Source organism: Notechis scutatus, chromosome Z (genome assembly GCF_049901735.1).
Source record: "Notechis scutatus isolate UNSWTSFEM ecotype Mainland chromosome Z, rNotScu1.2, whole genome shotgun sequence".
Classification (NCBI taxonomy): domain Eukaryota; kingdom Metazoa; phylum Chordata; class Lepidosauria; order Squamata; family Elapidae; genus Notechis; species Notechis scutatus.
In genome coordinates this window covers 90715478-90729399 of record NC_142025.1, presented here as the reverse complement: position 1 = coordinate 90729399, position 13922 = coordinate 90715478, and the positions used below count along the sequence as shown (strand labels likewise).

At 35.5% G+C, this 13922-nt stretch overlaps 1 protein-coding gene across 22 annotated transcripts in view; it reads right to left on the bottom strand.

Moving 5' to 3' along the window:
• The window catches only part of MAPT (microtubule associated protein tau), an 83494-nt gene that overhangs the window by 20538 nt on the left and 49034 nt on the right, over positions 1-13922 (bottom strand). For 10 of the 22 annotated variants that reach the window (XM_087945434.1, XM_087945440.1, XM_087945446.1 and 7 more), the window contains 5 exons: positions 11798-11853; positions 10372-10563; positions 9315-9447; positions 8145-8198; positions 2314-2579 (listed from right to left, as the gene is read on the bottom strand). In XM_087945434.1, coding sequence (XP_087801560.1) covers positions 2314-2579; positions 8145-8198; positions 9315-9447; positions 10372-10563; positions 11798-11853 — 701 coding nt within the window. The remainder of the gene's footprint in view (positions 1-2313; positions 2580-8144; positions 8199-9314; positions 9448-10371; positions 10564-11797; positions 11854-13922) is intronic. The other 12 variants (XM_087945454.1, XM_087945441.1, XM_087945448.1 and 9 more) reach the window with 3 other exon arrangements.

Below are 13922 nucleotides of genomic sequence, written 5' to 3'. Positions count from 1 at the left end.
CTTTTTACTGTTGAAAGCCATCTAGAATAGCCCCACATTGGGATAGGCAACAAATAAATTTAACAAATAAATAGGTGCAAGCAATAAATCTTCTAAAACTGGAACTTAGCATGTGGTCCTGATTCTTCATACCTGACATTAATCTGGTCAATTAATGGTCAGCATTAAAATGGCTCTTGGTAAGAGTCAACAGTAAGTGCGGGCTGAATTTGGATTGCTTATGGTAATCTAACAACTCCAAGCTGATTTCTCTCTTGACTCCAAAACCATGCTCTGCCTTTTCTTCTCCTACAGTACTATGTGATCAAATCATATACAATTCAGGCTACTTAATGTTTGCCCATTAAAAAAAATCTTATGATGCCATTCTGTCTTTATGGAATAGGAGCTGCTTGGACTGAATGTAGACAGGCTCAATGACCTAGAGTTGAAGAGATGCTCAGAAAAAAATAACAAAATTGCGCATGACTGAATTATCAGGAAGCATCCAATTGGAAACTAACTTTAAATGAGGCAAAAAAGCATAATAACATGTCATTAATAGAATTGGCATAAAAGTGATTTTAATTTTTCACCATTATTATATGAATTGCATTAATACCACATCAAAAAAAAGAAAATGTAATAATAGTAATAATTAAATTGTGTCAACTAGAAAAATCCAAACAGCATCTTAAATTTAAAATTATTTTTCAACATGCATGTATATTCAAGTCCTGTTGTAGGAATATTTTAATTCCTTAAAATAGAAAGTGCAAAATAAAAGAATCTAACATAATGCTTATCAGAAAGATAATAACCATTACCAAAGTATAGATGTATGAAAAATGGTTTGCCAATCCAGTATATCATTGCACTAATTACAATAATGCATTTTTTAAACAAAAGTAGTAGAAAAGTAATCTAAACAAGTATAACTATACTGTTTTCACATCCTTCTTAACACAGTCATAGCTGGAAAAAAAAATTTTTTTTGTTTTAAGAAAGCTGTAGATAAACGCTGCATGAGTAAATACTTGCAGATGTTCCAAAATCTGAAACCCCACTAAATGCATGATTGTTTCTCCACCTGATGGAAATAAATGGGAAATGCATGAGAGTTGTTGACATGCTCTTGTAAATAGATAGGTACTATGTAGCCATTAAGAATGAAGCACTAAAATTGTCTACACTTAATAAAAATCCAGGGAGCAGCAGTAACTGAATATAAGATGATTGAAAACACCACTAGAGGCACCAAAACAGCAGCCTATCCTATCAGCCTATGAATGAAGCTATTTATATTTAATGTACTGCCCTCTGGTCATTAAAAATGCTGGCATTTGAAACTCTGGTCAGTAAAGTGGCTTAGAAAACTTGGACAGTAATTACTAACTCCCACAGACTAATGTTAACAACAACAACAACAAATCATTAAAAAGGGAATTTTGCTACCTTTAAATTCTAAATAATTTGTTGCCTTGCCTTGACTGCCTGGTTTTTTAAAAAAAAAACACAGCACTCACTTTTAACATAATGGCATGATGATGAACATCTCAGATATTAATGAGCCTGATTGTTAGAATTAAAAAAAAAAGTTTAACTGTTCCTGCTAGCAACATCATCAAAATGTAACACTAGATCCTGAGAACAATTCAGAGGGCAGGAATATAATATACCTGAAATCAAGTACTATTTATTCTTCTTAATATTCTAGCAATATTAAGATATTATTAAGATATTATTAATATTAAGATATTAAGATCTTCGTATACAAAAAGTACTCTCTTATATCAGGTTTCTTTAGTAGAACACACCTCTTTTACTCTATGGCCAAGATGAGAAGTCTGTTCCATTCAAGATCCTGCTGAATTTTAATTCTCAACAACCTCAGCCAAGAGTCAAATTGAGACTGAATTACTTCAGTATAATTTTGAGAGAAGCGGGATCTTCACATGAGATGTATACAGTGCTGTCTTGTTACTGCTGTGGATTAGTGCTTCCATACGTAGCTTTAAAGACCTGCTTTCTAATTAGAACTTCACTACCTTGTACATACTCAGTTCCCATTTATTTTCTAATTTGGAAGGAATTCTTAGCATGTTTAATTGTAATGAACACATATCACTTCAGTAATGTCAATATTACCTAATCAATAATCTCACATATTCTGCCAGGTGAAGGTAGCTCATAAAGCTGAGAGTTTTACAGGCAGGGAATGCAATGCTGGAATGGCAAAGAGAGAAAGCTACCCCCGCTACTAAAGTTGGCCTGTATATCTGTTTATATATGTGTGTGTGTGTGTATATACACACACACACACGTTAGATTTACCTTTCCACCTCCAGGTTGATGCTTTAAGTTGTCAGTGGAACCAATTTTGGACTTGATATTCTTCAGGTCTGGCATGGGGACCGGAGCTGTCTGCAGGCGGCTCTTGGCAGAAGAAGGGGATTTTGGTGGTGTACGAACCACTGCAACCTTCTTGGGCTCCCTGTTTGGTGGAGTTGGCAAGGATGGTGTGCGAGAGCGACTACCAGGGGTTCCTGGAGATCCAGGACTGCTGTATCCACTTCTCTCTCCAGACTTGGTTGGTTCACCTAAAGTTTAAGATTGAATGAGTTTTAGTTGCTGATTCTAAATTTTATTTCCTATTATTCAGTAAGCATGAAATATCCACATAACATCAAGAAGGTAAAGTTGTATTGCTCTATTAAGCTATTTTGCACCCATAAACATTGTCATTGCAAAATATAGTCCACATCCAACAATATAAACAAGGTTCTTTTGAGTGATAATTTCATTATGCCTTTGTGTCATTGCAAATGCACAACTCTGTTATAGTTGCATTTGTAATTAACAAAATTGTGGGGTCTTCAGTGCTCTCCGAAATGGGTTGATTTCTTGCAGATGTTTTATTATCAAACTAGCTGTTAACCTGCCCTTACCCGGGTATTTATTCATCCCAATCCTGTATTAAACAGAAAGATCCTGTAGTCGGGACTCTCACTGTTGTACTGTCTCTTGAGCAGCGTCAAAATTCTTCTATTCCTCCACAAGAGGGAGTCCCCTTATGGAGTACTGTGAAACCGTTACCATGACAAGTCCACTGTGCTGTACAGTAGAAGCCATTTTAAGGCACGCACACACACCCTGAGGGACGTTAGGGGTGTCTTACTGCCATAGTATTTGTTTCCAAAGGGTAAGTCATCTGTGTACCAAGTTTGGTTGAAATTGCTTGAGGCTTTTCAGAGTTATGCTAGAACATACACACACACATAGATAGATAGATAGGTAGGTAGGTAGGTATAGAGATAGGAATAGAATATAGAAGAAAATAGATAGAAGAAGATAGATTAGGTAACATCATCACTGACAGTTGATTGTCATGCATTTTCAGTAAATGCGGAATACGTGAAATTAAACTAGATTCAAATATTTCCAATATTTATTTATTTATTTATTTTGCCGCCTATTTGCCCATGGCAACTCAAGGCGGCTTACAGAATGTAAAACCATATTTAAAACAAAAAAAAACCAATAAAAACTAACAAAAAGAATCAAATAAATTAATAAAGTACAATAGAACAAAATCTGGAAAAAAAAATCATCCCCAAATCCCACCCACACCCACCCCGACGACAGCAGACCACACGAGCCATTTAATGTGCTCCATCCCGCTCTGGGTTCCCCAGGCCCACTGGCAGAACCAGGTCTTCAGTGCCTTCTGGAAGAGTATTAGAGAGGAGGCCATTCTAATCTCTGGGGGAATGATATTCCAGAGAGAGAGACAGCCACCACGGAGAAGGCCCTTCTTTTGGGTCCCATCAGGTGTATCTCCCTCAGGGATGGGACCCGCAATATATGGAAGTAATAATGATACTAATTAGAGATTATTGTCTTTTTCAATGCTTGCAAAGTCCAAATGACAAAATAAAATGCAGACGGCCCAAACTTCTGGAGTAAGCTTCTCCCAAATTCCGATTGGCTCTAATCTTCAGATTTACGGTGAAGATGGCCAACTGACCTATGCCCTGGGAGGGCTCTCTGGGGCTCCTTGAAAGGGTTTTCTCTGGACTATCACTTTTTCAACTTGCTAACAGAAGGAACCAGCATTCTTTAGTTTATATGACTCTCCTGGATTAGGGAACGTCCTAGAATCATCCCACAACATCCTCCACACAGCAACAGTCTGCAAGTAGCTTCAGCAGCTTTGCTTCTGAGTGAGCTAGTGAACTGTTCAGCTGGGGGGGGGGGAGCGGGGGGGCTGAAATTATTTTGTTGAAAAAAGCAGCCATTTTGAAAGTTATTTTTCAAACAGACAATAAACCATGTCTTTCATTTCTTAACTATTTTTAGGTATTATTATCTTTATTGACTTAAAAGAGGCTCTCTTCAGCCACAGCCTGTTACTCCTTTCCTTTTTGAAGATCTACTCCATTTTGGAGACTTCTTTATTGTTAAACAATAAGAAAGAGAGTTGCTAATGGCAAGCTAAAATAAGGAAGCATGGAATATCTTTGTTTTAACTTAGATGGAGAAACAAAAGAGTAGAAAGTTGTGGTTTTATTTTAGTATTTTTAAGTAAATTATAACTTGGTTTGCTTTGTTCTGGGTACCTAAAACTTTCCAATGTTCATGAACTCTGGCCAGCAATTCTTAAATGAGTTACAAAAAATTTATTCTTTGGCCACAAGAGGGAACATGGATTTGAGCAAATTGTTAGATATTGTTTGAAAAATTCTTAAATAAAACTCTTCATTTTATAGATCAATTATGTTCTAAGGATGTTATAAAAACTACTCAAACTACTTCAGAGATGCAATCATATGTAGAAAGTTATCAAACAAGATTGAGGCAATTCACAAGTAACTGAAAATGAAAAGGACTCAACTGCAACTCTGGAATATAAATCTGACCCCAATCTTGATGATGATGATGATGATGATGGTGATGGTGATGTTTTAAATATAAACTTTCCAGCACAATTGAAAAAAAGTTCCAAGAATATCTGAAACTTTCAAGAGGATGAGTTTGGGACGTTTTCTTCATGGATACTAACAAGCTTGAGAATTTCTTGAGACAAAGATAAGTATAAAAAGATAATAACTTGATTGACATTCCAGAAAAGAAAAGATTTTATTTTATGAAGATAAGCTGGAAGGAGCAACTTAAATTTAATTAGTTAATTTGAGTTAGGATGGATTTTTACCAGTAATATATGTAATTGAAAGAAAAATTTAATGCAAATAATCCAAAATATTACAATGAATTTTGCTAATATAAACGATGATAGTCTATAAAGATTAAAATAGAAATATACTATTTTCCACAGCAAAGAAAACAAAGTAGAGATGGTTAAATTGATTCTTTTATTCAAAGAAAAGAATATATTTAATTTTGTTTTTATTTGGAAACCACTTCTGAATTTTGTGCTTGCAATAGAAAGATAAAGCTTTTGTTTTGTTGATTAACTATGTTTGTTGTTACAGAAATGGCTAGCATATATTATTGTATAAAAGTAAAAAGTTGAAGTCGTAATGTTCTTTATCTTCTACTGTGCTAGTTAGATGTCAACATCCTTTTTTCATTTATCTCTCCCCACTCTGCCCTCCTTAGTTTTTCATTATTTTTATTTTCCTTTGTATTTTATATTCTGATAAACTAATAAAATTTTTGAGCCCAAATAATTCAGTCATCTTCATAAGATTGTTAAATTTTTGCTGTTCCAACAAGCCCTTGGAGATTAACATTTGCATTTTATCTGCAATCTGTTTAGCAGTAACATACTCTAATTTTACATTATTTGTAATAAATGATATCTTGATATTATTTTTATGACATAGATTACAAATTTCCTGCAGATTATCAACTGAATGTAAAGAAACAGCAGAATATAAATGAATAAACTTAATTGTTAATTGCATCCCCTTATTTATCTATTATTACCAGATTAGTACAGCAAATATTGGCTTTATAAATATCCAGAAAATACTACATTTCACTGATTCAATATAGCATTCATGCTACCCCTATTGTTATAAATTATACCATATTGTGATATAGTATTCAAGAAACACACTGTATTTTTTATTTTACTCTGAACGGCTTCATTATGCTGCTTTCACCTGAGTTGTTCAATAATGTGGATTCTGAAGTTTTGGTTATGATAGATTGTGTTAACTGGGTCAGTCCCAGAGGTGGTATTCAGTGGTTTCTGACCAGTTCTGGAGAACCAGTAGTGGAAATGTTGAGTAGTTTGGAGAACCGGCAAATACCATCTCTGACTGGAGATTTTACAGTATCCTTCCTCTGCCACGCCCACCAAACCACACCCACAGAACGGTAGTAAAAAAAAAATTGAATCCCACCACTGACATACAGTCCTGTGTGTAATATTGTGTTTCCCCAGAAATAAGACCCAATCTTATTTTCTTTTGTGCCCCAAAGTAAGCACTTGAGCTTATTTTTAGGGAAGTCTTATTTTTTTTAATCACAAAACCCAGCCATGAGCGCACAAGAGGCAGCGATCGCACAGAGGCTGACTGTGGCAGGAGGCAGGTGCCCAAAGGGCATAGACCTGCATGCCTCAGATCAGCTTCAGGCTGCTGTGGAGAGCATGGCTGGTGCCGCCTCCATGAGGTGGTGTGTGTGTGTGTGTGAGAGAGAGAGAGAGAGAGAGAGAAAGGGGGCGAGGCAGAGAGAGAGCCGCCAGACCTGATATAAATCTCCAAGGTTGGATCAGGTCTCTCTCTCTCTCTCTCTCACACACACACACACACACTTACTCACACACAAACACACACACAGAGACACACTCACACATGCACACGTATATACAGAGGTTGGATTGGATCGCTCTCTCACTCAGTCGCTCTCACTGCGGCAGTAGTGGGGTGCATCAATGCCTGGTTGGTGGGGCACTTTTCACTTGGTCGCTTTCCCTCTTTCTTCTCCCCGCTGCTCCTCTTCCTTCAGCCCTTTTCGTCTGTCCATTGCAGCGCAGCACCTGGGATTTACTTTAACATCAGCAGGGCTTGGGGGATAGTCAATTCCCATTTGTGATGCAACAGAGAAGGCAGAAGGCAATCCTACCAGACCAGTCTGCCTCATTTCATCCTCCACCCCCCCCCCCACCTTATTTTGTCCTCACCTCACCTCCCCACCTAACCCTACCCTAACTTGATTTTTACAGCTGCGTCATGCCCTACCTCATCCAACCAGATGGTGGACAGGGCTTAACTAGGCCTTATTGGGGGGGGGGGGCTTATTTTAAGTGCAGACATGAAAATCAGGCCAGGGTTTGTTTTCAGGAGAGGTCATAATTTTAGGGAAACATAGAATACCCAGAAATCACATTTTCTCACTTCTACTGAGCCAAACATTTAAACATTTAATACTTAACAAAAAGATTAAGAAAGATGAAGAGATGTGTGTATATGTTATGTATGTGTATTTTATTACAGAAGGCAAATCATCTTTTTTTTCCTTCACAGGCTCAAGAAAACTCTCTTAAAATAGAAAAAAAATGTTTTGCAACTATTCCTAACTCAGTTCACCATGTACATTAGACACTCATCACTGTTATTTGAAATCCAGTTGCCAGGGGACTAACTGCGGCTTATTATATGAAGTATGCATATTGACATCAATTTAGTTTGTAAAAACTGAAAATGGAATCCAGATTAAGCCAGGGTACCTTATGGCCTGTCTCTTTCTATATGCACCCATCCACACACTCAGATCCAACAGTGTGCTCTTTTCCTGTTATTTGCACTGGGCAGATGACCCTGGGGCTCCATCTGTACTCCTTTTCTAAGTGTGATGATAATATTCCCTATTTTAATTGGAGGGAAATGACAGCTGAACTAGTATTCACCAATGATGTTATATCAGCCAACTTAATTTATATATTTAAACAATATTATTATCTTGCCCAAGTGTCTATGCTTCTACAAAATATATTTACACTGTCTTCACATTGACTCCTCTTGTCTTTCCAACTGAAAGGTTAAACACACTCCATGATAATGTCTCATACACCAACTGTAAATACTAGTATCAATATTCAGAATCAACATAACTTTTAGATCAATGCCTGAAAAGTACCTTAGGATTCTTTAGGAATAAAGAAGGAACTAATATATATATATATATATTTTTACCTCTCTCAGATTTTGCTGCTGTGCTAGGGGGCCTTCTCTGCTCCTTCTTAGCAGCTGAAAGAACAAAAATATTCCTTCACTGAACCATGACTTTTAGTGTCTTTTCAGATCCTAACGATACATTAGAATAACTACTACAAATTACTGGAATAATTCTCAGCACTGAAATAAGTGTAAATAATAAAGTGATTGCCAAACATTATGGAAGTCGCTAAACTCTGTAGATTGCATTATATTGAGAGAAATCTTATGATGACTGAGCTTCATTACCTATTAGGGCTGTGCAGCATTTCAGTTTCAAGCGCAAAATGATGCATTGGTGCACATAAGGGCACTAATGTAGAACCTGTCCTCATCTCCCTAAAGCAGCTATATCTTTTTTTCAGGATTTCTCTCAAAAAAATTTTTGACAAATTTATTCTGATTGTGGAAATAAAAGGATACATATGATTCTATAGAGATATCATCTAGCATTTCTGATCATGCAACAATTTGTCTTTTCCTTCTTAAATGGGAAAGCACAAATCTACTACAGATAGACCTTAACATTCAGTGTCTGGGACCGCAAAATGTAAGTTTGGTTTAGAAACATCTTACTTGTCATGATATAAATATATAAAGAAACCGTTGTCATTGAAGTGGTTTCCATGTGACAATTCGACCAAAGACTTATGGAAATTTTCCCCCATAATTATCATTTGTATTTACTGTTTGAGAGTGATTTCTTTCCTTGCTGTGAACAAATGCTGCTAGGCCTTAAGCAGGGGCTAATTTCTACACTTCACTATTTGGTAGGTTGGTTGGAAGGAGTATAGGTCAGTTCTGATTATTCCTGCAATGGGTGCAGTCAGGTTGAGTGCAGGATGTAAGAAACCTCCGAGTGTTGGGTGAGGGGAATGACACAGGCCATGAGGAAGTCCCTTATTGATTCAACTCTGGTACCTTTAACCCTTTCCAGAATAACCTCCCATTTTTAAGGTCTTTTCAACACCATATTCTCAGTCACATGAATTGCTAAGGATGTCCTGAAGAATGTATATTTTCCCGTGAAACCACCGTAAAATTAATTTTATTTATTTACATATTAAAATTTTCCAATAAGCCAAAGAGTCTTTGTTTTTCTTTTTTCTCTATGTGTAACAAAACGAACACATAAATTTCTTCTCTTACTGAGGCTTGGTGGTGTTTTAGGAACAGTGGGAGTTTTGGAAGGGATTCGAGATGCACTGGCTGGGCTCTTCTGATTCTGGGCCGCAGCAGAGCGTGGAGTTGCTATCTTCGATGCACTTTTCATATCTGGACCCTGAAGATACATTAAGAAAGGGAAGGGTTACTATACTGCTAGTGAAGTTTTAAAAAAGAATAAAAAATTGCTAAAATGCCTCCTATCTTTATGTGATTTTCAATCCAGGTTCTCCTAAATAAATAAAATTGCACTTAAATCTTATGTTGTAGGTACTTACTATGATACTTCATTTGTATTTTATGCTTTTTGAGTACAAAATATTTTCTTCTTTAATTAAGAATAATCTTGTGAGGGAAATCACTAATTGTTCTTATAGTGAATCAAATGTACCTAAATCAATTTGATGAGGTCTAACAGGCTGCACTATATCCATTCAGGAACTAATTCTCTACATTAATCCCATGGGCTTTTTTTTCCTCCTGCAACACTGAAATCTGAACCCTAAAAACAGATGTTAATGTAACTATTGGCTCTCCATAGTTGAGGGTGACATTATTTGCTCTACTTTTGAAAAACCTCAGCAACATCAAATTAAATTTTGTAAAAAAAAACAAAGAAGCTAGTTACAAAAAGATCTACCAGCCTTTTTTCATTTTCCATCCTTATTGGGAAGTGTGGTAACTGCAAATTTGCTCCAATAGCAAATTCCCATTGAAGAGCATAACTGGCAGTTACTAAACAACAGCATCCTTGGCTTCAAATGAATTAAAGGCATTATTTAACTATGTCAAGAAAGTATTTCTAAATTAAGTTATGAAGAGTCCATGGTCAGTGATAGCCTAGTCACTCAAATGGCAGAGAGTTTGCATTAGCAAGAGATTACTAAATGAGTAACCATAATGTGACATAATCTAGAGTGAAAAATAATCTCCACTAAATTACACTGAACTTAAGTGTATAAACCAAGTGGCCAAATTCAAATAGGAATAAAATAATGTTCCCACCCTTCTCCCCTGCTTTTCTTTTTAAGTAATTCCTTACCTTGCTGTTTTTTCCTTTTATTCCTGTACTGGTTGGTCGGGATGCGATAGAAGAGATGCATTTAGGGGTAGATGATGAGGACTTGGAAGGATTGGAGGGTTTTTTCAAAGGGATAGAACTAATAGAGGAATTGCGTTTGGGGGTAATGGAAGATCTACCTTGTGGGATTTTGACAGAGGAAGGTATAGATGTCTTTAAAACAAATAAAATTAAACCAAGGGTTAGCATGGAAAAGAGCAAAAAAAGCAATAAACTTAAAAAAAAAGTTGGTTAAAGTAAAATAAGAATGACTGCTAAGTTAATCATGCTGGAATCAAAGTAAGAGTTAAATGAAACTATTATTTTCCCCTGACTGCAAAAATATAACAAAGGCATATCCCAGCCCCTTACCCATATTTAAGGAACATCTCACTTTAACAATGAACATCTCAAGATCTGCAAGTATTTACAAATGACAGTAGAGAAATTTTCAAATGTCCTATTATCACCATGCTTTAATTATCTTTATAAAGTTGCACAATTATAAGCGAAATGTACTTCTCTCCATTCCACAACAAACCAACGAACAACCAGTTTTGTTTTTGTTTTTACATTTATTAATGTGGCCCATATAATGTGTCTGAATGGTTTTCCTTTTGTTCCTATGTTAATTTCAGAAAACTTTTTTGGGGGAAACCATTGCAATATTATTGCTGAAATATACAATCAGTTTCCTATTATGACTGGGTTCATTCTAGTAATCACATGATCGGCAAATGTTTGATAGTTAAGAGGAAAACTAATTTTAATAGGAACATTTTAGAACTACATAATTTGAAAGAACAAGCCTTTGATAATTCAGCTGATACAAGCCTTTAGCTCTTCCAATCATGGTTCTTGCCTGGGCTATTATGCGTGTCTATAATACCTGTCCTCCTTTTGAGCACTACATAAGCAGATTCTTTTATTCCTAATTGTACTAGTTAAAAACTACTTTGGAAAATTTAATCACAAGACAAGCCATGAAATCAGCTGTATAGCATAAAGCTGTACAATATCCTTTATTATATCCTGTCCAGCTTGCTCTATCCCCATCTATATTAATTACTGTGGTAAGTTATACTAAAGTAGCTCTTTGTTGCTTAGAGAATAAAAATGGCGATTTTGATGCATAGGAAAACAATTTGTTCTTAAGAGATTCTTGTCTTAGATTACTTCTTTTCAAAGGGGGAGAGAGGGGATCTCAGATGAGTTAATACTAGAACTGGGGAAAGTGTCCAGATTTCAAAACAACTTTCTGGATAGCCAGATACTGAAACAACCTTTGAAGTGTTTGTTTTTTCTGTCATCAAATAGAAAATAGCCTGCTCCCAGAAGAAAAATATTTCCAAGACAGAAGAACAAAAGAGGAAAAAGTATGACTATGACAATCCACTTGTCAACTTACCTTTGGTTTTGTCTCTTCAATCCCAATTTCATTTTTATCTCTGCTGTCAATGTGAGCTGAAATAAAAGTGGGGAAAGCCCTATACTTAGTATGCTTTCTGGAATAGATAAATGAAGCAATCAATTCTAAATAGATTTGGAATATGACAAACTATTTGGGCAACTATCACATACATTTCTTCTTTTCTCCTTTTAATGCAAACAGCAAGCATGCTTTGTCTCACATTAAATATTTGGGGGGGAGAACAGCAAAAATCAAGCCAGCTGTATTGGGAACACAAAATGCTATGTGTTCCCAAACCAACTGAAACCATTTTTGGCAGCTCCTCCAATGTTTTTGTGTGAAGCTCTGTTTGCAAAGTGATGTCAAGAACTGGCAAGATCACTTTGTGTCTTTAATTACTAGAGCAATGGAGAAGCCTATCTGTGTCTTGTCGTTTTTGAATACAAATGGACTAAGAATATAATATTCTATCTGCATGTAGCTCCTTGAAAAGAGAGCAAAGCAGTTTGAAGGTGTTCCTTTTTACATTATAGTAGATAGTCTGTCTTCTCTGTATTAAAAAAAACACAACTCCTCCTCTGCCAACTTCAGAAGCATACAATTGGGGTAATAAAGGAGGTTTGGGGAGGGAGAGATCATGAGGTTTCACAAGCATAATTATTTCCAATGAAATAAAAGGAGTGTTGCCTTCCGTGGGCCAGTTTGAAGCTTATGATAAAAAGCATTTAATAGGGCAGCAATACTTAGAAAAGGGCTATTGCCTTCACACTGTAGCTTGGTTCAAGGAATTGGCTGGATTTTAGGAAATAAAATATTAGTTTTTGTGGTTCACTCATCTAATCCAGCCAGCGGTTTTACATCTAAAGATTTCACAATGTTTAAGCCAATCCCACTTCAGTCTGATTATTTTTAGACCATTTGTAATTCAATGTTTTTTATGCAACTGAACCAAGCTTAGAAAATAACCTGTAGCAAAGAAGATTCATTAGCTGTTTGCATTATATGCATTATAATATAGTGAAAGTAAATCCAAAATAATGCATTTGCAAAACTGCCTTGGTAGACAATATTTTATAATATAAAATAATAGATTTATAATATTAATGTAAAGTTTTAGTGTATTTTACAGTTCAATATTAAGGAATGGAATTTCTGTCTACACTTTATTCAGTTTTCTTAATTAATTGTTGCTTAAGATTTAACATCTGTAAAATACCAGTCCAAGTCCAAACTTTTAACTCAAAACTTCCTAACAATAATAGAGATGGTATTATTTGACTAGTTTCTCAATTCTTTAGAAAAATTAATAAATTGGGAAGAAGAAGAAAAATCATGCTCACCCAATTAAATCAGTATACACCTTACAACTAAATAGCACTTTCTTAAAAACTAAACATTTTCTGTATACTGTTATTACTTATCAAGTTAGTTTGAGATCTAGTAGCTCAATTTACAGTCTACAACTGCATGAAATAAATAGTTGTCCAGGGGGTTGGAGAGCGCATTTTACAAAAATGGTCAGATGTCACTTTTAAGAATACCTGTTTTATGCTTGGCTCAAAATGAGAAAAAAAAACCAAACAATCCAAAAACAATTAAGTAGGATTTAGTGGGGACAGAGTAGACTTTATGGCTAAAACAAATAGGACTTACAAGAAGCCATATTGGACCAAGGGAACATAGCTGTCCATTGTATAAAACACAAGCAGAATTATAGCTGTCCATTGTATAAAACGTAGTTTTGCTTACCTGTATAAGGTAATTTTAACGGTTATAGAATTAGTTTTGTGCTTATACATCTGAAAAACATCTGCCAGCACTAAAATAAAAGCAGGCATTTTACCCTATCTCATCTTAAGGCTTTTCATACGTCATTTCCTGCTTAGTCCCTTCTCAAAAATGCAGCAATTTTTGCTCTCATATTTTTCCCTATATACCTTTGATGGACAGAGAGAAATCAAACAAAGATCTGTTGGAAAATGTGAAAAGGTTCTATAACTGCATTAGCACAGAATTATATTATAACTATTAATATTAGTAGTGTTGTATTGGAAAGCAGAAGCCTTCGCCCTTAACAGCCCAATTTATGGGATGACTGCAAATTTCATTCATTCATTCAATT